The sequence below is a fragment of the Lycium barbarum genome, chromosome 9 (assembly GCF_019175385.1).
Source record: "Lycium barbarum isolate Lr01 chromosome 9, ASM1917538v2, whole genome shotgun sequence".
In the NCBI taxonomy this organism is placed as follows: Eukaryota; Viridiplantae; Streptophyta; class Magnoliopsida; order Solanales; family Solanaceae; genus Lycium; species Lycium barbarum.
Window position 1 is genome coordinate 109,951,560 of NC_083345.1, and position 26,452 is coordinate 109,978,011.

The 26,452-nt window shown below is 37.4% G+C and overlaps 2 protein-coding genes across 2 annotated transcripts; both read right to left on the reverse strand.

The window, feature by feature from the left end:
- Nucleotides 1-306: 306 nt before the first annotated feature.
- On the reverse strand, nucleotides 307-2,860 carry LOC132609380 (photosystem I reaction center subunit psaK, chloroplastic). Its single transcript, XM_060323352.1, has 3 exons — nucleotides 2,694-2,860; nucleotides 1,907-1,990; nucleotides 307-609 (listed from the first exon to the last, which is right to left on the reverse strand). The coding sequence occupies exons 1-3, from the start codon at nucleotides 2,775-2,777 to the stop codon at nucleotides 382-384; spliced, it is 396 nt and encodes a 131-aa protein (XP_060179335.1). The 5' UTR covers nucleotides 2,778-2,860; the 3' UTR covers nucleotides 307-381.
- Nucleotides 2,861-6,183: 3,323 nt separating this feature from the next.
- On the reverse strand, nucleotides 6,184-19,004 carry LOC132609381 (F-box protein SKIP19-like). Its single transcript, XM_060323353.1, has 2 exons — nucleotides 18,577-19,004; nucleotides 6,184-7,083 (listed from the first exon to the last, which is right to left on the reverse strand). Exons 1-2 carry the CDS (start codon nucleotides 18,900-18,902, stop codon nucleotides 6,480-6,482), a joined length of 930 nt encoding a protein of 309 aa, XP_060179336.1. The 5' UTR covers nucleotides 18,903-19,004; the 3' UTR covers nucleotides 6,184-6,479.
- Nucleotides 19,005-26,452: the final 7,448 nt, after the last annotated feature.

The following is a 26,452-nucleotide window of genomic DNA, read 5'->3' on the forward strand; positions in this document are numbered from 1 at the left end:
ATTCTTAAAATTTAAATTGTGTCACATAAATTGAGCAGGAGGGAGTGCACAATATTTATAAATGAAAAAAAGAGAAGAAATTTTTTTTAGTCACGTGATTAATTAACTATATGTTCAAATTTGAGGCGTGACAAGACTATACCTAAAATAAGCTGCGAATGAATTTTGACTGGTTGGCATAATATATTATCATGTGGTAAATTTGACGCCCCTATTTCCATCGATGTTCTCTCAAAACTTCCATCCATTTATCTTTCTTTCACTTACTTTGCAAACATATCAAGTTTCAAAAGGAAAAAAGAAGCGTTCAAGCTAGAAAGGTGATAGAAATATGAATAATCCACAAAAGATTTGGTTTATAAACAGAGATACAATTTTAAATTAAATAGCACCAATGTTCTTAAGGCCAAGAACAACACCAACACCAATAATGTGACCAACAGTGCCACAAGCCAAAGTATCAGCAAGTGTAAATCCAGCAGGGTCACCAGTTTGTAGACCTGAGTCCCTCACCTCAAGCTTTAGTCCAGCTGTCGCCTTCCTATTTGCTGATGGTGCCAACCCAAATCTACCAGCAAACAGCATTAGGCTTGTTGAAGTCACCATTATCTGTCCCAAAACATGATAATAATTGTTATAATGCTCTAAAAAAATTGAACAGAGTTTAAGTTTTGTAAGCTGATAATGTACAATACTATTATGCCATTGTTAAGTTAACAAGAGTCGGAATTAAAGGATCTTTACACTTAGCAAATTTTAACATGTGTTATACCATTGTACCATATTGTCGATTAAATTTTATGAGGCGATTTAAAAGTAATTAACTAATAGGTAACCAGATTGCAATCAATATCTTTTGTACCGTCAGCGCATAAAACTTAAAGCAAAAAAAATAATTACAAAAACCGTCCACAATTAATGGAAGTAGTTATCTACAAAATACACAAATAACATGTTAAATTACAATGATAGTGTAAAAATTGTTTGCGCTATTACTCTATGAGCATAGTCTATACAAGTTACATATCATTATAACTACCATGATTTGGTAACCATGAAAATAAATTTAATAATTTGTATAATAGGTAAAATTACACTTGTAGCGTAAAGGTCTTAAAACTTAAAACTCCATTAAGTTTATTAATTGAACATGTGACTGAGTTAACTTAACATTAAAAAAACTAGTTTAATTAAGTCAAGAATTTGAGCCAACTACGTCTAACTAGTAATTAGAAATCATACCATTGACAGAAGGCAGTATTTTGACCAAGTTATTATTTTCTTTTGACCAAGCTCCGCATTCAGCTTTCTCAACCAAAAAAGAAAAGGTAGAATTTCTTCTACAATTCTATTTCAATTTTGAAAATTTGCTTATTCTCGGAATGTTTTAAATTCCATATATAACGTTTGTGTTTTTTCTTAAAAAAAAATAGAAACTACAAATCCACTGACACACAAGAGTTTTACTGAATAATGGAGCCCATTTTAATATTTTGAAAATTAAGATTTTCTGATTTTCTTTAATGCTAATAGCCTGTTTGGCCAAGCTTATTTTTCCCCCAAAAGTACTTATTTTTTCAATAAGTGCTTATTTGAAAAAAAGTGAGGTGTTTGGCCAAGCTTTTGGGAGAAAATAAGTGTTTCTAGGGAGTAGCAGAAGCAGTTTTTCAGAAGCTAAAAAAAAATAGCTTTTGCCCAAAAGCACTTTTTTGAAAAGTACTTTTGAGAAAAATACAAATAGAAGCACTTTTTAAAAGCTTGGTCAAACACTAATAACTGCTCAAAAGTACTTTTTTAATTAATTGGCCAAACACAAACTGTTTTTCGCCAAAAGTGTTTTTTTGAAAAGTACTTTTAAAAAAAGTACTTTTTAAAATAAGCTGGCACTAGGTAATTGGTTATTTACCAAATTTGTGGACGAGCCAATGAAATCACAGCGAGCTCCCAAAGCGCCTTGCCCATTGTTGCGCCTCATTGGTTGAACTGATACCTGCGCAGACATACAAGGAAGAAAAAAAAAATTGTAGAACATAAAGTTTTATAAAAATTTGTGTAAAGCTTAAGTTTTGAGTACATTATTTTTATATTATTATGTTAAGTTTTTTATTTTCATTTTTTACTTTTTTTCTTTTTTCTTTTTCCTCTTTCAGTGTGGTTAAAGCAAATCAATCATCACTGAGCATGTTAAGTTAAACATAGAGTATGAGTAACAAGCCTAATATTGTTTAGGGGCGGAGCTAGATAGGAAGTAATTGAGTTCAATTAAATCCCCTTCCTTGATTAAAAAAAATGTACTTTGCAAATCGAGAAAAAATGAGATTCTAGGTTATATATTAGCCGTAGAATCTCCTTAGGAAAAATTATAGTATAGTGATAAAAAAGGGTTCAGAAATTGCTTTGGATCATAAACTTACATCGTAAGTGTGACATTGTAGTATTTCTCTAAATCTTTTTGTATAAATTTCTGGCTTACTCTACCACATACGAAACATAGTAACACAGGCGGAGCTAGATCATTAGCTACAATCTGTATTTGGATTAAACAATCTATTAAATGTATATAAGTATGTAATTGCGAACTCAGAAACCAAGATGATCAAATTCATAACTCGTCTTAGTTAATGAGTTCACAATTACTGGCTAAATTTACAAACAAATAATGATAGCTACAAAAATAAAAAAGGGGAACTGACCAAGCCCTGAACTGGAGAAGTTGAGAAAGTTTTGGGTTTGAGTCCATTGAATTGTGGGAGAGATGTCATCATGGTAGCAGCCATTGTTGCACAAGCTCAAGATTTTCAGAGAATGGAAGCTCTTTGTTTGGAGTAATATTCTTTGCGTTTGTTTGTTTAAATTGTTATACATCTATTGTGGAGAAGTTTATGTGGCATGGCCACATGAAGAGTTTGTGGCCACAGAAAGGGCTATTTCGGATACACTTGGATACTTGTTTGCTGAGGTGTCATTCATATATTGGCTTACTCAAAATGGATAAGATTTTATGGCTGTCTCCAAAATTTTGTTGGAATTCGATTGTTATACTCCCTCCGGTTTATTTTAATTACAGAAAAGGCTCAAATATGCCATTAAATTATCGGAAATGGCTCATTTATGTCATCGAACTATCGAAAATGACTCAGTTATGCCATCGAACTATTGGAAACAGCTCATTTATGCCACTTATTAATAGTTTGGCTCATTTATGCCATCGCAGTTACCAAAATGACTCATCCATGCCAATTTTTCATTAACGCCGGTTTTACAATACCATATATGACATGTAGCCTCCAACTCGATTATGGTTGTGAGTGGGTCGGGTGTATGGCTCGGATTTTTATTAATTTGTGATTTAAAATTGGGCTGATTTAAATAAACGACGTAGACCTCTAATATTAAACCAGCCCCAGCCAAATTTTAAACCCCAAATTAATAAAAAAATCCGAGCTATACACCCGATCCACCCACAACCATAATCTAATTGGAGGCCACGTGTCATTTCTAGTATTGTAAAACCGGCGTTAATGAAAAATTGGCATGAATGAGTCATTTTGGCGGCGATGGCATAAATGAGCCAAAGTATTGATGAGTGGCATAAATGAGTCATTTCCGATAGTTCGATGGCATAAATGAGCCGAACTATTGACGAATGGCATAAATGAGTCATTTCCGATAATTCGATGACATATTTGAGCCTTTTCCGTTTTAATTACCATGTTTTTTTTCCTATGTCTTTGAAGAAAATATTAACTAAAATGATAATTTGACTAAATTATTTTTATTTATTCTTTAATTTCAATTAATACTACTCTATTTTTTCACCCCATTAATATCTCCTCACATTTATTGAGTAAGGATAAAAGTGAAAACTAATAGTTAATTAGGTCTTTATTTTCTAAAATGATAACTATTTTGGATCATCTATTTTAATAAAGACAACATGTAAAGTGAACCGTAGGAGTAACCGTGATGTTTTATTTTTCTCGTCCTCCTCCCTACTTTGACTGTGAACAAATGATATTGTCAAATCAAGTAAGACATCAAATATGAATTTAAAAAAATCTTGAATATAAATACTTTACTCTGTCCATTCGTTTTTACTAGCCCTCTATTGACCAGGCACTTTTTTAAATAAATTATCCTTGTTAATGGTTAGAACTCCAATAAATTTGGGGAGTAGGGGTACTTAGTAGTTAGTACTAGGACAATATTGAAGGAAAATAATAAATGACTCTTGATTTGTTAAAATGGACAAGTAAAATAGAAAAATCTATTTTTAGTACATGATATTGCCAGTTCAATTATTCTCAAGATATTCGTTCAAGTATATATATTCAATCTTAAAATTACAACATTTATGATAATTGGTTCACATTGCAGTTAAAATTTGCCCACCGAAAAAAATATATCTCGCTTATATGTGAGCTTCAAAAACAAATGGGACGAACCTCAATTGTTTTATGTAATTGTGGAATTCATCACTTGACATCTCAGCCAATTTATTTTTAATTAGCGTACAACAATCTTGGCAGAAGTAGAACACAACATCTTTTGTTGGCTCAGGTCATCATGCTGTTACAAAATATTCCAGCAGGAGCAAAGAAATAAATCATCTTGACAATTCCCCCCCCTCAAATATGATGAGATCCTCAAGTTTAGTCCATCCAAAACCATCCTATATGAAAGAGCGCGGTTAAGCAAGGACATGGTGATACAATAATGTTCATACACCAGTTGCTCAAATGCTTGTGCACATGAGGCATCTATTGATCCTAGAAACAAAGCAGCAACAGAGAGGCTAGTGACTAAACATGCAGCAACCTAGATATCGCAAGGCAATTTTCGCTCTAGAGGATCAGGCAGTATATCACAATTTTTCTATAATAGTTTCACCTAACATGCCAGCTCTTTTCCTTTTGTAAAACAATAATCTCAGCAGAAGTAGAACAAAATATCTTAAATTGGGTCAGCTTGTCATGGTATTACCAAAAGATTCCAGCAAGGACAGAGAAAGAATAGTCACTTTGTCAATTTTTCTATAATTAGATCCTCAAGTTTAATCATTCAAAAACCATCCTATACAAAAGAGTGCGTTTAAGCAAGGGCATGGTGATACAACGTTCATACTCTAGTTACTCAGGTGTTTGTACAAGTGACAGATCTATAAGTTTTAGAAACGAGGCAACAATACAGAAGTTAACGATAAAAAGAACATGCTGCAATCTAGATATTGCTAGGTAACTCTCGCTCTAAAGGATCAAGGAGTATATCACAATTCCGCTACAAAAATTTCACCCAACAGGCCAGATTTATTCCTTATAGAATGGTTGAGTTTTTGGTTGAAGAGGTGGGTGTGTATCACAATAAGGCTTTTGATTCATCATCTATCATGTTTGCTTATGTCATATAGACACTCTGCTTAAAATATAATGAAGTTTCCAACAGGTAGAAAGTTCCCATTTTCGCTTCATCTCAAACTTGAAAAATAAAAACAACTCCGAAGAAGAATGCTGATAACTTCGACAAATAAAAGGCAAACATCTAAGAGATCAGTGGTATCAACAAGAAAGCTGAAGAGCAAAGGTTGAGGTACTTTGTGGCGTAGGCCATAGGATTGAGCCTGTGCCGAGTCTAGTATTTAAGTGGAGAAGGATAAAGGGACAAACCACAAACCCATCAATGCAGATTTTCTTTCTTTAAGTTGGCTATTTAAAGCCGTCCTATGCTTAATAAAAACATTGGAAGACATTTTTCAATCATTACTTTCAGCCTTTTTGCTGTACCATCTTTTAAAAAAACCAACAAGTCCGTCCTAAGGGTTGTCTCCAGATAGGTTTCTTGGTATTAAAAAAAAAAAAGATGCAAGGTCAATGGTCAAACTGTGTCCATAGTTGAACAATGAGAGAGGTAAAGAGCCTGTTTGGATGGACTTATGCGTATACGCTGCAAACAGCTTATAAGCTAAAAAAAATAAGTTGGGTAGTCTAACTTATTTTTTTTTGCTTATAAGCTGTTTTCAGCTTATAAGCTGCTTTAGATAAGTTAAGTCAAATGGGCCCAATTATTTTTTTGAGCTTATTTTAAGCACAAAATAACTTTAAGCTGGCCAGTCAAACACTCAAAAAAACTGAAAACAGCTTATAAGCAACTTATAAGCCAATCCAAACGGGCTCAAAGGATATATAATTTAACAACTACAAATCTACACTTGCACTGGGCAACTTAACCAGCTACAGTAACCTGGTAAGCGCCGAGAAAAGATGCCTTTATATTATTGGGGCTGAACAAACCAGTCAACTAGTTATACTCTTCCTATTCCCTATATTTTCACAATATGATAAGGAGAAAATTAAGTCACCAGTTTCAAAAAAAAAAAAAAAAAAAAAAAATCTAGAGGATACAAGAATAAAAATATAGGTGTGCAAATGATATGAAAACTAAGAGATTTAATGCAGTACACCATCAACAGAATAGAAGGCCCGTTAATATTCAAAGAACATCTCTTCATCATCAGAATAGTTGCTGGCATCAGAAAATTCATAATAATCATTGTCATCCGAGATGAGGTCGATGTCAGAGAATCCAGATGGGTAATCTTCATCAAATGATTCATAATCGTACATTTCAGTATCAAGCCCATAATCTTCGGTGGGGTCCTGAGGGTGTCTTAGATATTTGATCTGTCGAGAACATCGCTTCCCTACATCCCCTCCTAGATGGACATTAAGACATCGTCGAAGATCAAGTGATTCAAGGTGAGGGCAACCGTTAAGAATAGCTTCCAATCCCTCATTTGTCATCTTATTTCCAAAGAGTTGAAGGTGGTGCAGTTCAGGCATGTTCTCTGCAATTGCTATTGCCTCTTCATCGTATTCAATGTAGGGGTGTCTACAGATCTGGTTGTTCAACTTAAAAGACTTTAAAGCACGACAAGAACGGCCTATAGTTTCAATGGCTTCTTTGGTGATTGAGATGTAGTACAGGTGCAGCTCCTCCAATAATGGGAACTTCTTCACTGCTGCACTCAACCCCTCACCTGAGACATTATAGGAACATACGAGTCTAAGACGCTTGAGCTGAGCTGACCTGTTGAAAGGTTTCAGAGTTAATCACAAGAGAGAGGGATGCAACATTTAAAAGATCAGCGGGATATGAACATACACAAGCGTCAATCTTGCAAGGAAAGAAGCAGTCTATATTGAGCAGTAGCGCACAGCCGCACAGTTACATCAGTCAAGCAAATTTACATGACCGTTTTTTGTGCATAATTCAGATGCATAATGTAGTAATCATTTATGAGTACAGGCTTGTGCAGGAGCGGCTCAATAAGATCGGTGGCCTAAAGCCAACTTTAACGGGAGGCCTTATTTTTTTCTGCTCAATATTTTTTAAAAGAAAAATTAACCTATAAATCTATTGTAGCTAAAAATTAGGCCTCATCCTCCCTTAACTAGAGATCTTGGGTTCTAGCCTCACAACAATACAATCTTGCTAGGGAGTGCTTCCCTCTTTAACCGGCCTTGCGGGTCTCGAAATAGAATTAATCAGGAAATCCAATACAGGTACTGAACACTGAACACCAGATGAAAAAAAATGAGGCCCCCAAAATTTTGGGGCCTAAGTGTAGAAACAAGTGGAGGAATGGATCGCACATCTACTATTCAATCTTTTTTTTTTAAAAAGGCAGCTGACCCTAGCTCTTAAGGGCGGGTAATTATAGCCCTAATTTTCATCATTTTGCAATTAATGTCTCGTTATCAAAATGTGCAAAACTTGTGACTTCCTGTAGAACAAAGTTGATATTGAGTTGGCTACAGATCTAGTATGAACGAAATGAATCTGCTCAACTGAGCCTCAAAACCTCTTTCTTTTTGCCCCGTCATGACGGAAAAAGGGAGACAAGCTTTTCTCGAAGTTGCCTTAAATGAAAATTCCTCAAGTTCTAGATTTCAATTTCACATTTAGCAGTAAAGAGTCCCCAAAGAAAGAGAAATACACATTTACACTTACGTATGTTATCCAGTGGTCCATTCTCAAAAGCAGGAACAATCAGCTCATGCCCCACTTGAATAGAATTTGCTGATCATTATTAAGTTCTTATACTTAATGAAGCTCCTAAAAAACAATCCAGCTTAATTCAAAGTCCATTCCCAAATTCCACACGTTATCTTAGCTGTCTTCAATGTTCACAATCAATTCAAATCTAAACAAACCAAGCTTTAGCGCTTTGCCAGTCTTTTGCTTTACTAAATAATACTGTTCTTGTTACGACCAAATCTCCATTGTTTAACATTTAAAATATCATGAAATGAAGTATAAAAGATTCCTCGAAGCACTGAAGAATTTCGAAGGACGACACTGAAACAAATGAGTGTTAGTCACCTAGTATCAGTCATGATGCACCAATAGGATCCAGGGATTATGATCTCTTCTCAAGTGTAACACAATCACTACTGTTAAATCTACCGTGAAAAGGATCACCAAAATTCTCCAATACTCAGTCGAACCTGTGCCGTCCAATTTAAAGAAGCTCAATAATAAGGTATGAGAAAAAAGATTTATCAACTGAATATCCCAATTAAATTACCATGAGTATATAAAAAACGGGAAGGATCATGTTACAGCCATAAAAGGTCGTGAGGTTGTTCACTTCCCTCTTATTCAAGCTTAAGACAATATTAAATGACATCTAAATGTTGTTCACTTTTCTCAAAATCAGCTACGCAATCTGGAAAACTTATACAACGGTACTATCACATCTGGAGCCTTCTTGATTAATTTGATTCTTTCTGAGTGCAAACACAAAACCTCTTATATTTGATTAGAGAGAAAAGATCAATCCAGCTCCCACCTAGGAGATAAGAGGGTAGGAAAAGGGTTGCTAGATAAGGGTGATCTGGGCAACCGATCTGAGAGACTTTACCAAAACATTCTTTCTACTTAGTTGACTTGCAGCATGTACAATGACAACTTAAACACTTACCAAAAGAAAAAACAAGACAGAAAATCGCTTGACCTAAGAAAAAAGAAACTAGTTTAGAAAATACCTCGCTTCAATAAGATATTTGTTACTCTTGTCACAAACTTGTTTAAGCACCATAAGCATACAAATGCATATCACTCGTAACAGAACCACAAGCACAAAAGAAATCTGGTAAATAATATAATATTGAGGCCTTCATTGAAAGATAACCCAGTCTATCAGATATTAGGAAGATCTATACTTAAACATGCATTGTTTTCTTGCCCGTGTTACTAAAGAGATATCAAGATTCATCTTTCAACCTACTGTTCTTTATTTTGATTCTTTTCACAGTTAGGTAAAACAAGAAGATAAGGGAGCTACTTTTTAGCTGAAACCAGTATCTCTATAACTACCATAAAGTTAAGGAAATTTATGCACTGCTAACAGTCAATCACTAATAAACATGATCACTTTTGGACTTGTCTAAAACTACTACACAAAGTCAAATTAGATCCTTTTTTTTTTTTCTTTATCTTGATGATAACCATGCTTGCTTTATTTGTCCAGGTCTCTCGCTCCTCTCTCTCTCTCTCTCTCTTCCCACAACAGTAATAAGACTATTCTGACCTGACCTGAAAGTATTTCCGGCCAGCGACCACCGGAGGTTGCCCCAGGTAAGTCAGCGGCACCTCTCTCTCCTCTCCTCTCCTCTCTCTCTCTCTCTCTCTCTCTCTCTCTCTCTCCCCCTCTCCTTTTCTCCCGCTGCACTACTTCTCCTCTTCTTTCTCTCTTCCTCTACTTCTTTCCACAACCACTGCAGACCCGTACCACCACTGTAGGGTTTGTGTGGTATTTCTCTTCCCCCCTAGCCTTCTCTTTTCTTTTCCCCTTTTTTTTTGGTTTTCTTGTGGTCCCGCAATACAGGTGGAAACTGAGCAGCAGACATTCGCCGGTGAAAAGTACTTCAGCTGAACAGCACTTTCCGGTGAACAGTACTTTCCGGCACGGGCGACCAGCGACAGTGTTTCGGCAGCAGCAGAAGCACTACTTAGCAGCTAATTCAGGTTCTGTCCAGCCTGGAGTTGGTACCTCCGGCTACACTTAGTTAATTTTTCTGGTGTTCCGTCATTTTAGCGAAGTTATTCCTGTATGTCTACTCCCTGTCGTTCTATTTTCTGCTTGTATAGTGTTAGTGCCACCTTAGCTCAACCTTTATTATAGTGGTTGCGGTGGATGATGGTAGAGTAAGGTCATGTCCTCAGGGGGGACGAGGGGTGGGAGGTAGGAAGAGGGCTCAGGGCGGAAAGGGAGCCGCTAGGCTGAGAATTGGGTCCTGGAACATTGGCACCCTGACGGGAAAGTCTATAGAGTTGGTGAAGATTCTTGAGAAGAGGAAGATCGACATAACATGTGTCCAGGAGTCTAGATGGGTGGGAGATAGGGCTCGGGATGTAGATGGGTTTAAGTTGTGGTTCTCAGGAGGCCCGAAGGGTAAGAACGGAGTTGGCATTCTGGTTGACAAAAAGCTCTGTGATCTAGTGGTAGGGGTCAGGAGGGTGAGCAATAGGCTGATGACTATTAAGATAGTAGTTGGAGGGCATACTTTAAACGTGGTTAGTGCTTACGCACCGCAAGCGGGCCAGGATGAGGAGATCAAAAGGCGATTCTAGGAGGATTTGGACGAGGTTGTGCGGGGTTTTCCGCACTCAGAGAAGCTTTTTCTTGGTGGTGATTTCAATGGCCACATCGGCACATCGGCTAGGGGATACAATGATGTGCATGGAGGCTTTGGGTTTGGGGATAGGAATGAGGAGGTACGGCGCTGTTGGATTTCGCGAGAGCTTTCGATTTGGTGATAGCAAACTCTAATTTTCAGAAGAGGGAAGAGCACTTGGTCACCTTTCGGATTACGAGGGCCAAGACACAAATTGATTACCTACTCTCCCGAAAGTGCAATAGACGTTTATGCACGGATTGCAAGGTTATCCCAAGCGAGAACCTCACAACCCAACATAGGCTCTTGGTTATAGATCTGGAGATAAAAAGAAAGAGGAGAAAGAGGGATGTATCGGGTCAGCCAAAGATTAGGTGGGACGCTTTGAACAAGGACAATGCCCAGGAGTTGGGGGAGCGGTTGAGGACGTTCGGAGCCTGGAGGAGTAGCAGGGATGCAAGTAGTATGTGGACTACGACGGTTGCTAACATCAGGGAAGTAGCAAGAGAGGTGCTAGGAGTCTTGAAGGGTTACTCTGGCAGACACAAAGAGGACTGGTGGTGGAACGGAGAGGTACAAGGTAAAGTGGAAGCTAAGAAAGCAGCGTATCTAAAGCTAGTAGAGAGCACAAACGAGGAGGAGAAGAGGACTAACAGGGAGCAATATAAGAAGGCGAGAAAGGAGGCGAAGTTAGCGGTTACGGCGGCTAAAACTGCTGCTTTTGGACGCTTGTATGAAGAATTGGGGGGAAAGGCGGGTACAAGAAGTTGTACAGGCTAACCAAAGCGAGGGAGAGGAAGGCTCGGGACCTGGATCAAGTGAAGTGTATCAAAGACGAGGGAGGGGAAATTATGGTGGAGGATGCCCTTATTAGACGAAGATGGCAGACCTACTTTCATAAACTCTTGAACGAAGAGGGGGACCGGAACATCATATTAGGTGAATTGGAGCTCTCAGAGAGCCGCCGCGATTTTGGGTACTGCAGGCGAGTCAAGGTTGAAGAGGTCGAGGGGGTTATGCGGAAGATGAGCAGGGGGAGAGCGACCGGGCCAGATGAAATACCGGTGGAATTTTGGAAGGATGCGGGTAGGGGAGGCTTGGAGTGGCTTACGCGGTTGTTGAATGTTATTGTTAGGACGGCGGAGATGCCTGAAGAGTGGAGATGGAGCACCATGATCCCGTTGTATAAAAACAAGGGGGATATCCAGAACTGCAACAACTATAGGGGTATCAAGCTGTTGAGTCATACGATGAAAGTTTGGGAGAGAGTGGTGGAAGCGAGGATGAGGAAGATAGTATCTATATCAACGAACCAGTTCGGATTCATGCCGGGGCGTTCGACTACAGAAGCCATTCACCTTGTGAGGAGGTTGCTGGAGCAGTACTGATTTGCACAAGGTGTTTGTTGACCTTGAGAAGGCTTACGACAAAGTTCCAGGAGAGGTGATGTGGAGATGTCTGGAAGCTAGAGGTGTTCCTGTAGCATACATTAGAGCGATTAAGGACATGTATGATGGAGCCAAGACCTGGGTGAGAACGGTTGGAGGTGACTCAAAACACTTCCCAGTCACGATGGGCCTGCACCAGGGGTCCGCGCTTAGCCCGTTTTTGTTTGCTTTGGCAATGGACGCAGTGACAAGCCATATTCAAGGAGAGGTGCCGTGGTGCATGTTGTTTACAGATGACATTGTACTTATTGACGAGTCGCAGAGCGGTGTTAACGCGAGACTGGAGGTTTGGCAACAGACTCTGGAGTTGAAGGATTTCAAGTTGAGCAGGACTAAGACAAAGTACTTAGAGTGCAAGTTCAGTGATGTGAGTTAGGTAGAGGATGAGGACGTGCAGTTGGATACTCAGGTCATCCCGAAGAAAGAAAGTTTCAAGTACCTGGGGTCGATCATCCAAGGGACTGGCGAGATTGACGACGATGTCACACATCGTATTGGAGTGGGATGGATGAAATGGAAGCTCGCATCGGGGGTGGTGTGCGATAAAAAGGTGCCGCCTATACTAAAGAGAAAGTTCTACAAAGCGGTGGTTAGACCGACTATGTTATATGGGACGGAATGCTGGCCAGTTAAGAAAGCTCATGTCCAGAAGATGAAGATAGCAGAGATGCAGATGCTGAGATGGATGTGCGGGCATACCAGGAGAGATAGGATTTGGAATGAATTGATTCGGGACAAGGTGGGTGTGGCTCCTATGATGGATAAGTTGCGAGAAGGGAGGTTGAGATGGTTCGGCCATGTGCAGCGGAGACGCGTTGATGCGCCAGTGAGGAGGTGTGAGAGGATAGCAGTGGTGGGCCTGAAGAGAGGGAGGAGTAGGCCAAAGAAGGCCTAGGGAGAGGTGATTCGGCAGGACATGGCGCTACTTCAACTTACCGAGGACATGACAGGTGATAGGAGGGGGTGGAGGTCGAGTATCAGGGTAGAGGGCTAGTGGAGGGCCGCGAGGTTTTCTTTCCCGTATTAGGAGTATTATTATCCTGCTTCTATGTGTGGGGTATGTATGGGGTCTTGTCTATCTTTGCTATTTTATCATGGCTTCCTTGCTCTTGTTATTTCTCATTTTCGCATTGCTTTGATTTGCTTGTCCGTATCTGACTCTTTTCCCTTGTTTCCCTTGTTTTCTTTTGAGCCGAGGGTCTTTCGGAAACAGCCTCTATCTTTCAAGGTGGGGGTAAGGTCTGCGTACACTTTACCCTCCCCATACCCCACATTGTGAGATTCAACTGGGTATGTTGTTGTTGTTGTTGTTGTTGTTGTTGTATCTTGATGATAACCTATATTCCCATTAGCAAAGGATTTCGAAGGCACAATCTGTCCTAATACATATCCTTGCATCCTGAGAGCGCACCTGGAGGCTGGAAGGCAATGCTACAATTCATGCTCTTTGTACCTTCCTCTCCTCTCTAATCTTTAAGCAAACAAGAGAAAACTTTCAGCATTTTTATTCAAATCCATAACCATTGGCTATGGACGGAACACAGAGAATATATACATCAGATTGCACTCTCCACATTATAGCGTCAGCAACATTGCCGTTCAACATACATGAAAGTGGTACTGCTATATAATTCACGGGCTATGTTACATGGATACTTCATTTGTCTTAGGGAAACCGCATCAAATAGGCCTGCCTCAAATGGTGCAGTGCAGTATGGGTCTAGATACTTCATAATCTGCAGAATACACTATGTGGTCATTTGGTTCACATACTAGTTATGAGGGATTATAATGCCGTGATTGTTTACACGGTGAATAATAATTTAAGGACCATTATTTATTTTTGATAAGGTAAACTGGTAAAGTACTTTATTGATAAAGCAGTACCAGGAGAGTACTGCAATAGTTGCAAAACATTTAGTACCACATTAGCTGCTAACAAAAGCAGAATCTAGTAAGTCCATAAAGACAGATGTACTAATCACATTATTTCTCTATGCCAGCAAAACAAATACCGAGAACATCTAACTTGTGCAAAGGCTATCATCTCCTTTATTCCTTCATTTCTCTCATGCCATAGCGTCCATATAATGCATAGCGGGACTAATCTCCAGATCTTCTTCAGTCTTCTGTCCATTCGTTGTCCTTGCGGTAGTTAATAAATCCTTAAAGGTTTGTGGCAACACCCAATGAACACCAAAGAAGATCAGAAATAAGGACCAGGTCAACCATGCATGATCACAGTTGCAGCATTTAATAAATCCTTATAGCTTTGTGGCATCACCCAATGAACATCAAAAAAGATCAGGAATAACTAATAAGGACTTGCACCCAAGGGTGTGGCCTAGTCGTCAATGAAATGGGTTGAGAACCATGAGATCTCAGGTTCCAATCCCAGCGAAGGAAAATGTTCTAAGATTTCTTTTCATCTGTCCAACCTTGATGGTCAGAGACACCCTGTACCTGTACCTGTGTTGGTGGGAGGTAGCAGGTATCGTCGGAATTAGCGCAAGCTGATCAAGACACCACAGTTGTCCAAAAAATAAAGATTAGGAATAAGGACCAGATCAACCATGTCTGATCACAACGCAGTAACAAATGTTTGGCAGTTTCAGCAAAGCATTCACACTCTAAACACCTGTTGCATAGGTTAAAACCCCTTTTCTGTAATTATGTTGAGTCAAGCAAGCATCATATCCAGCAATCCACCCAAATCATGCTTACTTTAGTTGGAGCTTTAGTTTTTCACAAAATTTTCCAGGCAAAATTAACTCTGAATTTTGAGTCTGTGTTCGTAAGAAGTTCATAGCTAGACTTCACTTGAAAACTCCTGAATTGTTTGCAAGCTGGAACTGCGTATCTTCTTACCGTGTGCATTTCTACAAAAATGAAGCAACTTCTTCCAGCTCCAAGTAATTAAATTTTCTCATAAACTGAAAATCCCAACCACCAGCCACCAGTGTTATCAAAAGCGAAAAGCGCAAAAAAGCTCTAAGGTCAGTTGGGGCTTTAAGTGCAAAGCGCAAATAAAGCGTGGACCAGTGTTATTAAAAGCAAAAAGCGCAAAAAAGCTCTAAGGTTAGCTGGGGCTTTAAGCGCAAAGCACAAGTAAAGTGTGGGCTATAATGAAAAAAGGCACAATGGTGAAAAAACACAAATATATATATGTTTAGTCCAAGACTAATAATAATAAGCATGAACAACAAATATATTGACAAAGAAATTGTAAAAACATTACAGTAAAGTGAAATATCAATTATCTAGTGTCACCTCTTCAAGAGAGCCTCATTGTCAAGGAAAAGTATGTCTTAGAGCCTTGTTGATCACACTGAAGCGCAAATAAAGCGAGGCGAAGCGCTCAACATGTTTTGAGCCTCGCTTCAGGGCTTAAGCGCGCCTTTGACAGCACTGGCGTGGACTTTAAGGAAAAAAGGCTCAATGGTGTAAAAGTAAATATATATATATATATATATATATAGATATCTTTAGTCCAAGACTAATAATAATAAGCATGAATAACAAATATATGGACAAAGAAATTGTAAAAACATTACGATAAAGTGAAATATCAATTATCTAGCGTCACCTCTGCAAGAGAGGCTCATTGGCAAGGAAAAATATGTCTTAGGGCATTGATTATGACATTGAAGAGCACATAAAGCGAGGAAGCACTCAACATGTTTTGAGCCTCGCTTCAGGGCTTAAGTGCGCCTTTGACAACACTGCCAGGCACTCTTGATTTAGCACCAAGCTATAAATAGTAGAAATTGACCCATTAGCAGTCCCTCATCAGACCATCTGTCAGACCATAATTTAATGTTATTACTAAATTCTCCCCATAAGTTTACTATTTGTTTCCAGGCCACCCCATAAGAACAGATTACCGGCTTAGGATCCCAAAAACCCTCTCTACCATACTTCAAATGTGTTACAGTTTTCCAAACAGCATCCTGTTGTCATTCCACCTCCATTACCACATAAAAAGGGACTCTTATTGTGCATTTTAAGATCCCCGACTACTCCAAGAACCCGCCAACCCCAACACTTTTATACTCCTTATAAGCTTATACCATTTAACCAAATGAAATTTTCTGTTAACGACATTGCCATCCCAAATAAAATCCCTTCTCAACTTATTAATATGCTTCTCCAGTTTTGTTAGAATTGGTGCCAAGGACACTAAATAAGTTGGGATCCCATTCAAAACACTATTAAACGATATGAATCTTCCGCCAATAGAAAGATATTGCTTCTTGAATCAAGATAACTTTTTCTCAAACTTGTCTATAACACCTGGCCATACGCCAGTGTCATGTGTTTTTGCACCCAAAGGCAATCCCAAGTAAGTAGCAGGGAACTTCTCAGTGTTACATCCCAATATTTCAGCAAACTACTCAATGAGACTACCACATTTACAGACAAGTTGGAGCTTTGTTCAAGTTTATTTTCAGTCCAGAGACTGCTTCAACAGCTAACAGTATAACTCTCAGGTGTAAAAGTTGCATTTTATCAGCTTCACATGGTACCAAAGTATCATCTGCATAAAGTATGTCATTGATTTCCAGAATATTTCCATCAAACCCTCAATCTTTCAACCAACCACTACTTAAGGCTTTTTGCAATGTCTTACTAAACACTTCCATGACCAGAACAAATAGATAAGGAGTCAACAGGTATTGTCTAAGACCCCTTTGAGATTTGAAAAAACCCTTCTGATTTTCATTGATTAATGTAAGGATTGCTCTACTGGTATTGCTTTTGTCTTTGCTTACTCTTATCCATAATCCATCTATTGCTAGTACATGTATTCTCACAGACACACAGATTTCCGGGTATTAGCAGTGCGGAGTTTATTGAGGTCAAGCAATTATGCAGCAATTATTTTTTTCTTGTTTGGCCAACCAAACATTATACTCCCTCTGTTTCAATTTATGTGAACCTATTTCCTTTTTAGTCCGTGCCAAAATGAATGACCTCTTTCCTAATTTGGAAACAAATTCACTTTATGAAATGATTTACAGCCACACAAATATAAAATACTTATTTTGAACCACAAGTTTCAAAAGTCTTCACTCTTTCTTAAATATCATGCCCAGTCAAATGGGTTCACATAAATTGAAACGGAGGGAGTATAACTTATGCGGTATTTCACACTGAGATTATTGTTGCTAAACGATACCACCAAAAGACCCCTAAAATTAGCAAAAATAACAGATATTTAAACACACCCGTATTGAATAGACTCCTAAAACTGACTTCAAAGTAAACACAAGACAGAGTGTACAGAAAAACAGGAAATCAGGGTTAAAAAAACTGAACCTTTCAGCGATATAATTGAGCAAATTGTCTCTGCCAAAGTACTCGAGACTGAAGAAAATTATCTATGTTTTTCCCCAAATCAGTATACGGGCAATATCTTCTTTAAGGTAAGCCTAAAGCCTTTGTCGATTTCATTTTCAGCTTATTAATTTTTCTGACAGTTGTATATCTTATACGGGATTTTATGCTGAGGTTATTGTTGTTAAAACCTAAAGAGTACCAAAAGACCCCTAAAAATTAGCAATAAGAACAGATACTTATACACACCCATATTGGATAAGTACCTATAAACTAACTCCAAAGTAAAAGCAAGCAAAGATTGCACAGAAAAAGAGGAAATTAGGGTTTAAAAACGGAACCTTTCAGCGATATAATTGAGCAAATTATCACTGCCAAAGTACTCAAGACAGATATCAATTAATTGACCCTGGCTAAAAATTAGCAAAAATAACAGATACTTACACACACCCCTACTGGATAGGTACCAAAAAACTGAGTCCAAAGCAAAAACAAGCAAGAGTGTACAGAAAAACACGAAATTAGGGTTAAAAAATGGAACCTTTCAGCTATAATTGAGCAAATTATCACTACCAAAATACTCAAGACTAATATCAATTAATTGACCCTGGCTATGATCCACCAAAAGATCCTAAAAATTAGCAAAAATAACAGATACTTCCTCTGTCCCAAATAAGTGTCTTACTTTCCTTTTTGGTCTGTCCAAAAAAGAGTATCTCTTTCTATATTTAGTACAACAACAACAACATACTCAATTCAATCCCACAATGTGGAGTCTAGGGAGGCTAAAATGTACGCAAACCTTACTCCTACCTTGAAAGGTAGAAAGGCTCTTTCTATATTTAGTAAGTTTTCCAATTTCAATATTCTACGTGGCAAGTTTAAGACCACAAGATTTAACGGACTACACATATATTTAATTTAAGAGCACAAGATTCAAAAGTTTGCCTTTATTTCTTAAAACTCCGTGCTCAGTTAAACTAAGACACTTAAATTGGAACGGAGTGAGTGCTTACACATACCTGTACTGGATAGGTACCTAAAAACTGACTTCAAAGTAAGCACAAGCAAGATTGCACAAAAAAAAAAAGGAAATTAGGGTTTAAAAATGGAACCTTTCAGCGATATAATTGAGCAAATCATCAGTACCAAAGTACTCAAGACTGATATCAATTAATTGGCCCTGACTACGATCAACAGCTTGACGACAAATCTTCTCCAAATCATCTTCACTATCCCAGAAATCAGCACCAGCACTTTTTATTTTAATAACTCGCCACATGGCTGGTTCTTGACACAATCGCCTCCAAGTTGTACACACTTTATCTGCATTTCTCAGCATCTCTATTGTCCCTAACTTTTGTAGTATCGTTGATGTAATTTCAGATGGTAATTCTAGCCACGGTGGAGTAATTGGATTTTCCATATCCTCTTCTTCCATTTTTTGAGGTTTTAGTTTTGTTGATGAAATGTTAGGTGGAGACTAAATGAGCTGTTAGAAAGTAAAGAAGACAATGATTGGGAAATTTTTCTGTGTATATTTCTTGTATAAACATCCTCTACTTATACTAGCTATAAAGGACTAAAATGCAATAATCAAAATTGCTCCTAACAAACCTATGAGCTGTACAAAATTTCCACAATGTAATTTGGAATCTTATACACCTATATACATTTCTAGAATGATCTAAATAAATATCTTGTACTATTTCTTATACGTATGCCATGTGTATATTGTACTATGCTGTAGGTTTTGTAGAATTTGTTCATGAAGGCTTTCCATGGGAAAGTCATCTGAGGCCCAATTCTAATAAAAGGCCCAGTTGGTTTGTGGTCCAAGTCTGGTTTAGAAGGCCCAATGTGAGAGTTGGACATAACAGATGACTTTCCCTTTTTGTTCTTCATACCATTGATGCCTTTGTCTTCTTGTTGTCTTCTTCCTTAACAAATTCATCACTTCTGAGTAGATCATCATTTGATTGTATAGGATGTATTTCAACACCCCCTCAAGTTGGAGGGGAGGGAACTGGCTCCCAACTTGGAGAGAATTAAATGATGCGATGGTCCAGATAATGGCTTTGTAAATAGATCGGCAAGTTGAGCACTTGAAGGGACGAATGAGAGAGAAATCAGCCCGGAAAGAAATTGTTGCCGGACAAAATGGCCGGCAATCCAGTTCCACGTGCTTGGTTCTTTCGTGGAAAACTGGATTGCGAGCTATATAAATTGCCGCTTTGCTATCGGAGAACACCGGAACTGGTAATTTGGGCTTTAGAGTGAGATCTTTAAGAAGTCGAGTTAGCCAAGTGAGCTCTGCCGTGACTCTTCGCATAGAGCGGTACTCCGATTCAGCGGAGGAAAGTGATATTGATGGTTGTTTCTTGGATTTCCAAGAAATTGGAGATCCTCCAAGACTTATGAAAAATCCACTCACGAATCTTCGAGTTTCCTTGCAAGATGCCCAATCGGCATCGCAAAAGGCAATAAGTGACATAGATGGGTCAGAATTCAACAGTATACCTTGACTAGGATTCGTTCTCAAATATCTAAGTACTCGTAGTCCAGCAGTGAAATGATGCATCCGAGGTGTTTGCATGTATTGACTCAAATAAAGAACAGCATAAGAGAGATCTGGTCGAGTGTTGGTGAGGTAATTAAGTTTACCAATAAGTCATCGATAAATTGTAGGATCAGTAAGGAGTGCACCAGCTTGATTAGATATATCTGTAGAAGGATTAATGGGAGAAGAAACAGATGGCAAATTGGAGCAATTGAACTCATCCAAGAGTTCTAAGGTAAACTTTCTTTGATTAAGGATAATTCCTTGTTTTTCTCTGAGCACTTCCATGCCTAGGAAGTAATGTAGTTCACCTAGATCCTTAATACAAAATTATGAATCCAAGAAAGATTTAATTTGGATGAATTCAAAAGGATCATTCCCTGTGAGTAGAATATCGTCAACATAGACTGCTATAATGGAGATAGAATCACCTGATTTTTTGAAAAATAATGAGTAGTCATTCAATGAAGTAGTGTATCCTTTGAATTGTGATGCCCCTGCTAACTTAGCATACCATGCTCTTGATGCTTGCTTTAATCCATAGATAGATTTCTGCAATTTGCACACAAAATTGGGGTATGGAGGAGTTAAACCTGAGGGATACTTCATGTACACCTCCTCTTGTAAATCCCCATGTAAAAATGCATTATTTACATCAAGTTGAAATATTGACCATCCTCTTTTGGCTGCGATGGCTAGAAGACACCTGATAGTGGTCATTTTGACCACCGGAGAGAAGGTTTCATTGTAGTCAATGCCTTCTCTCTGTATATCACCTCGAATGACAAGCCTTGCCTTTAATCTTTCAATTGTTCCATCAGAGTGTTGCTTTACCTTGTATACCCATTTACAAGGTAAAGCTTTCATACCAAGTGGTAATGGAACTTCCTCCTATGTATGATTGTCCTTTAGTGCCTTAATTTCCTTATCCATTTCTTCTCTCCATCCAGGATGCGAATTAGCTTGAGAGTAGCTTCTAAGTTCAGTAATTGCACTGAGAGAACCTAGTAATTGTTGATTCTGCATAGATAAGGCAGCAAAAGAGAAGGTGGAAGGTTGTAAAGGATGAGATAAACAATTATCAGTGATTTGTGATAGGAAAATGTTGTTGCAATAAAAATCTTCCAAATATCCAGGTCTGTTTTTCACTCTTTCTGACTTTCTAGTGGGTATAACTGGTGTAGATGAATGTGGAGGAGAAAAATCAGGATTTAGAGGAGAAAAATCAGGTGATATGTTGGTGTTAGTGGTGTTAGATGGTTCAGGTGATATGTTGGTGTTAGTGGTGTTAGATGGTTCAGAAAAAGTATCAGAATCAGGATTTGAAGGGTGAGAAGGATAGGCAGAAGGAGAAGATTCAGGGGTTTGATCAGGAAAGGAAGAGGTTATATCAAGAATGGGAAAAATAGGTTATGATGTGTTGGTAGTAGATGAATAAGGAAAAATAGTCTCATGGAATTTAACATCTCTAGAAACTATAATCTTTTTGGTTTCTAAATCAAGTAATTTGTATCCTTTTTGTCCCTGTGGATAGCCTATAAATACACAAGGCTTAGCTCTAGGCTCAAATTTACTTCTATTATGTGCAAAAACAGAAGCATAACATAAGGAACCAAAACTCCTCAATAGCTTGTAATCAGGCAGCTTCCCATATAGAACTTGAAAAGGAGATTTTCCTCTGAGAACTCTAGATGGTATTCTGTTAATCAAATATGTTGCTGTTAACACACATTCACCCCAAAAGGATGTAGGCAACTTAGATTGAAACAATAGTGCCCTTGCAATTTCCAACAAATGCCTATGCTTCCTCTCAACAATTCCATTTTGTTGAGGGGTAGCAACACAGGATGTCTCATGAATTATCCCTTGTGATTTAAGAAAAGATGCCTCTTGTAATCCCTTTCCTAACTCTAGTGCATTATCTGATCTCATCCTTTGAACTTTGACATTGAATTGCCTTTCAACCATGGCAAAAAAATCCTTTAAAAATGGGAATGCATTACTCTTAACTGTTAGCAAAAAAGTCCAGGTTCCCCTGCTAAAATCATCAACTATTGTTAAAAAGTATTTGTAACCATCATGTGTTGCAACTTTGTATGGTCCCCAAGTATCCACATGAATTTGTTCGAAAATTCTTTTCGTTTTGATGTGACTTAAAAGCAAAGGACTTCTAGTTTGTCTTGCAAGAGGACAAATGTCACAAGAACAGTTAAAAGAAGGAGGAAAATTGACTAAATTGAGATATTTCATTGCTGGAAAAGGCAAATGCCCCAATCTTACATGCCAAAGAGTTACATCAGATGTAGCATTTGTTGAAAAAGGAAAAACAGAAATTGAATTGAAATTATTAGCTGGAAAAACAGATAAATTGCTATGACATTTTTGCTTAGACCTAAGATTACTAGGCTTCAATAGATAAAGTCCATCCCTTGATTCGCCAAAAACTTGTACCCTCCTCAGGTGGTCCTGCATCATACACTTAGTTGAGTTAAAAGAGAGAGTACAATGAATTTGTACACACAATTTCTGAACAGATAAGAGGTTATACCTAAAAGAAGGAACAAGAAGCACATTGTTTAATGTGAGAGTAGGCTTTATCTTAACACTACCTAAATGTGTAACAATGACTCTATTAGAGTTAGGAAGATTTATGTGTATAGGATTAGGAAGAGGAATTAATTTTTGAAAAGAATTTTGATCAAAACACATGTGCTCAGATGCACCAGAATCTATTATCCATGCATCAGTGTTAAAACAGCAAAACAAGAACCAGAATACTTTATCATAGTACCAGCCACAGCATTGGCATTGATCTTTGAATTTTTGGTTCCTGATGGTCCTGCTTGGCTCTGTTTGAAAATGTTGAAGATTTGTGACATTTGTTCCTTGCTTAGTTGCTGACTGAGACTGTTCATATCAAATTCACTATAATTATTGTCAATGGTCTCATTTTCTTCCCCTGATACTGTTGCATTTCCTTTCACTCCATTGTTGTATTCCCTCTGATTTGTGAACTGAAAGTCATCTGGGAACCCAATCAACCTAAAGCAATTATCTACCACATGCCCTGTCTTGAGACAGTGTGTGCAACTCAGGTTGGGATTGAACTTTGTTTTCCTTGGTTTGAAACCAAATTTCTGTGACTAGTTTGAGTTCTTTAGTACTCCATATCCATATTTATTTCCTTGCATTTGATTTCTAGTCTTGAACTTTTGTGTGTTATTACCTAACCTTGGGTTTTGCTTTATGAATTTCTGAGGATTAGAGTTGTAGTTTCCTGCCATAAAGGATGAATAGTTAGAAACTTGAGGGTTTATATACACTTCCCTCTGATTCTCATCTTGAAGAAGAAGAGAATAGGCCTGATTGATTCCTGGCAAAGGATTCATCATGAGGATATTTCCTCTTGCCTGAGAATAGACATCATTGAGTCCCATGAGGTACTGCATGAGTCTCTGATCCTCCATTGACTTAGTTATCTTTTGTTTTCCCTCACAAGTGCACACACACATACAGTTTATGTGTGAGTTGAGGGAATCTAGTTCATCCCAAAGCCTTTTCAGTTTAGTGAAATAACCAGCCATATCAGTAGAACCTTGTGCCAAACATTAATTTCCTTTTGTAAATGGTACAACTTGGCCCCATTAGACTGGCCAAATCTTTGTTCCAGATCTGTCCATAGTTCCTTTGCAGTTCTTGAATAAATGACTGAATCTGCAATGTCTTTTGACAAAGAGTTAAGCAATCAAGAAGTGACCATATCATTGCACCTATTCCATGCTTGATATTCCTGGTCCTCAAGTCCTGGTCGTGCAAGAGTTCCATTGATAAAGCTGAGTTTGTTTTTTGCAGATAATGCAATGAGTACAGAACTCTTCCAACCTTGGTATCCTTTTCCATTGAAGATGTTATTCACCAAGCTCATTCCTGGTGCATCTGAAGAGTGAAGAAAAAGAGGGTTGCTAAAATCAAAAGAAGCTACATTTGGTGTTATCATTGTTTGTGAAACTGAACCTGAGGTGTTTTCAGTCATGTTTCAAGCTTGAAGGAAGAATGAGACAAATGCAGCAAAGTGAAGTATGAGACAGAGAAAGATTTGAAGAAAATGAGTCAAGAAAGCTTTACTAATTCAGATTTTTTGTCACTACTCTGATACCATGTTAGAAAGTAAAGAAGACAATGATTGGGAAATTTTTCTGTGTATATTTCTTGTATAAACATCCTCTACTTATACTAGCTATAAAGGACTAAAATACAATAATAAAAAATGCTCCTAACAAACCTATGAGCTGTACAAAAATTCTGTACAAAATTTTCAGAATGTAATTTGGAATCTTATACACCTATATACATTTCTAGAATGATCTAAATAAATATCTTGTACTATTTCTTATACGTATGCCATGTGTATATTGCACTATGCTTTAGGTTTTGTAGAATTTGTTCATGAAGGCTTTCCATGGGAAAGTCATCTGAGGCCCAATTCTAATAAAAGGCCCAGTTGATTTGTGGTCCAAGTCTGGTTTAGAAGGCCCAATGTGAGAGTTGGACATAACAGATGACTTTCCCTTTTTGTTCTTCATACCATTGGTGCCTTTGTCTTCTTGTTGTCTTCTTCCTTAACAAATTCATCACTTCTGAGTAGATCATCATTTGATTGTATAGGATGTATTTCAACATGAGCAGCTAGGCAGCGTTCGTGGCCGATCTATGTATAAAATAAAGCTAGACATAAATAAGGTGACGTGACACGATTAGAATATCATTTATCTTCTTTTTTTTTGAGCTTTTTCTCTTATTTTTTTATTTAAAAAATGTTTGTTTTCCTTCTTTTTAAAATGTGATGGCTGTAATAATGGTTGCAATTAATAAATCTTTAACAAATGAACAGTTACAATAGTAATAAGGTTAGCAATTATGATTACAATTGATGCAAACAATTCATTCACATAAATTTGCCAGAATGCGTTGTGAATTTCAAAAGGCAAAAACATGGATATTTATAAATGTTTTGTCCATAAATTTTCACAGTAAACATTGTTACAAGGATGAAGGTGCCTTCCTCCAAGAAAAAAAGGAGGATAAGAACATGGGTTGAAAGTGAACATTTGTTTTTCGGGTTTGCCAGTAAGTATCATTCTTTCATCATTTGTAATTGGTGTACTGTGGTATCCAAAATGGATATGTTGTATGCAGTGTAAATATGAATAGCATGCTTGGTATTTCTTCTTTTTCATTCGAATATTTACCACATCATATTACAGTGTTAACTTTATAAAAGGATCGTAATACTTATTTAACATTTGAATTATGCTTTACACTATTTTCATATTGACGTTATATTCGTTATTGGCCAGTATTTGCTATTCCAACTTTCTATTTTTTATCAACGCGGAGAAGAATCCCTCAAATCTCAATTATTACTCCAATTTTTTATGTTCGTAAATATGTTTATTTTGTATCTAAAAGATTGTAACTTTCTAACTGTTTGGAATTTTGATCTCTTATGTTTTTTGTTTCAGGTCTATACTCTCAGTGAGAGGTTTGAGGCAATAACTACATGATTTTAATTTGTTATTATTTAATTTTCTCCTTTTTATTCTGCAAATTTATGTCTTTTTATGTTTTTTATTTTGGGTCTATGCTCTCAGTGAGGGTTCTACGTGATTTAATTTGCTTCCATCTCCCTCTAATTTTTCTTTTTCTTTTTCTTCTTAATTTCTCCTTTCATCCTGTGAATTAATGACTTTAACTTATCAATAATACAAATTATTATGTTATTTCCATTTAATGTTCATATGTGGTAAGAGTTATCATTTTTTAGTAGTGAAAAATGCCTTAAGCTAAATGTATGAATAACTTAGCAGAAAGGTTCTGATACTAATGAATTGATAATTTATGAAAAATAAATCTTCGTTTCAATTTATGTTACAAGTCTGAGAGTTATGTCCTTTCAGAACCAATGAAAGTTAAATCCAAATACTTATTACTATTAAATTTACACCCGTTTCTTTCCTAAGATAACCAGTGGTCACATTCTAATGTTCGTGAACCCTCTCAATTGGCCAATACTTGCTTCAATGTTTTCTCTTTAACTATGTTACTTTTTAAAATTATGAAGGATGATTAGTTAATTGGTTAACTCCTAATAGCTATTATTAAAAGGCCTACACGCATATAGGAGTTTTTGAGACCATATTTTGAAGTCTTTAAAATGTTTGGTCAAATTAATATTTGAAGGATAGTTTATTACAAAGATTAAATAGGAGGATGAATTATGCAAAAAGCTGTAATGAATAACAAAGGGCGACGATATGAGAATAAGGTGAATCAATATAATGACCTGATCAAAAGAAAAGAAGTAGTATAATGCGACTCCAACATAAGAAATCTCTTTGATTATTCATATTGTCATCTGAGAACTTTATCTG

Coding starts and splice junctions, on each gene's coding strand:
- LOC132609381 (XM_060323353.1), bottom strand. CDS start 18,902: ATGGAAGAAGAGGATATGGAAAATCCAATTACTCCACCGTGGCTAGAA. Junction 7,084..18,576: donor CTCAATTATATCGCTGAAAG/GTTCCATTTTTA, acceptor ACCTTTCAACAG/GTCAGCTCAGCTCAAGCGTC.
- LOC132609380 (XM_060323352.1), bottom strand. CDS start 2,777: ATGGCTGCTACCATGATGACATCTCTCCCACAATTCAATGGACTCAAA. Junction 1,991..2,693: donor CTTCTCCAGTTCAGGGCTTG/GTCAGTTCCCCT, acceptor ATGTCTGCGCAG/GTATCAGTTCAACCAATGAG. Junction 610..1,906: donor TTGGCTCGTCCACAAATTTG/GTAAATAACCAA, acceptor GTTTTGGGACAG/ATAATGGTGACTTCAACAAG.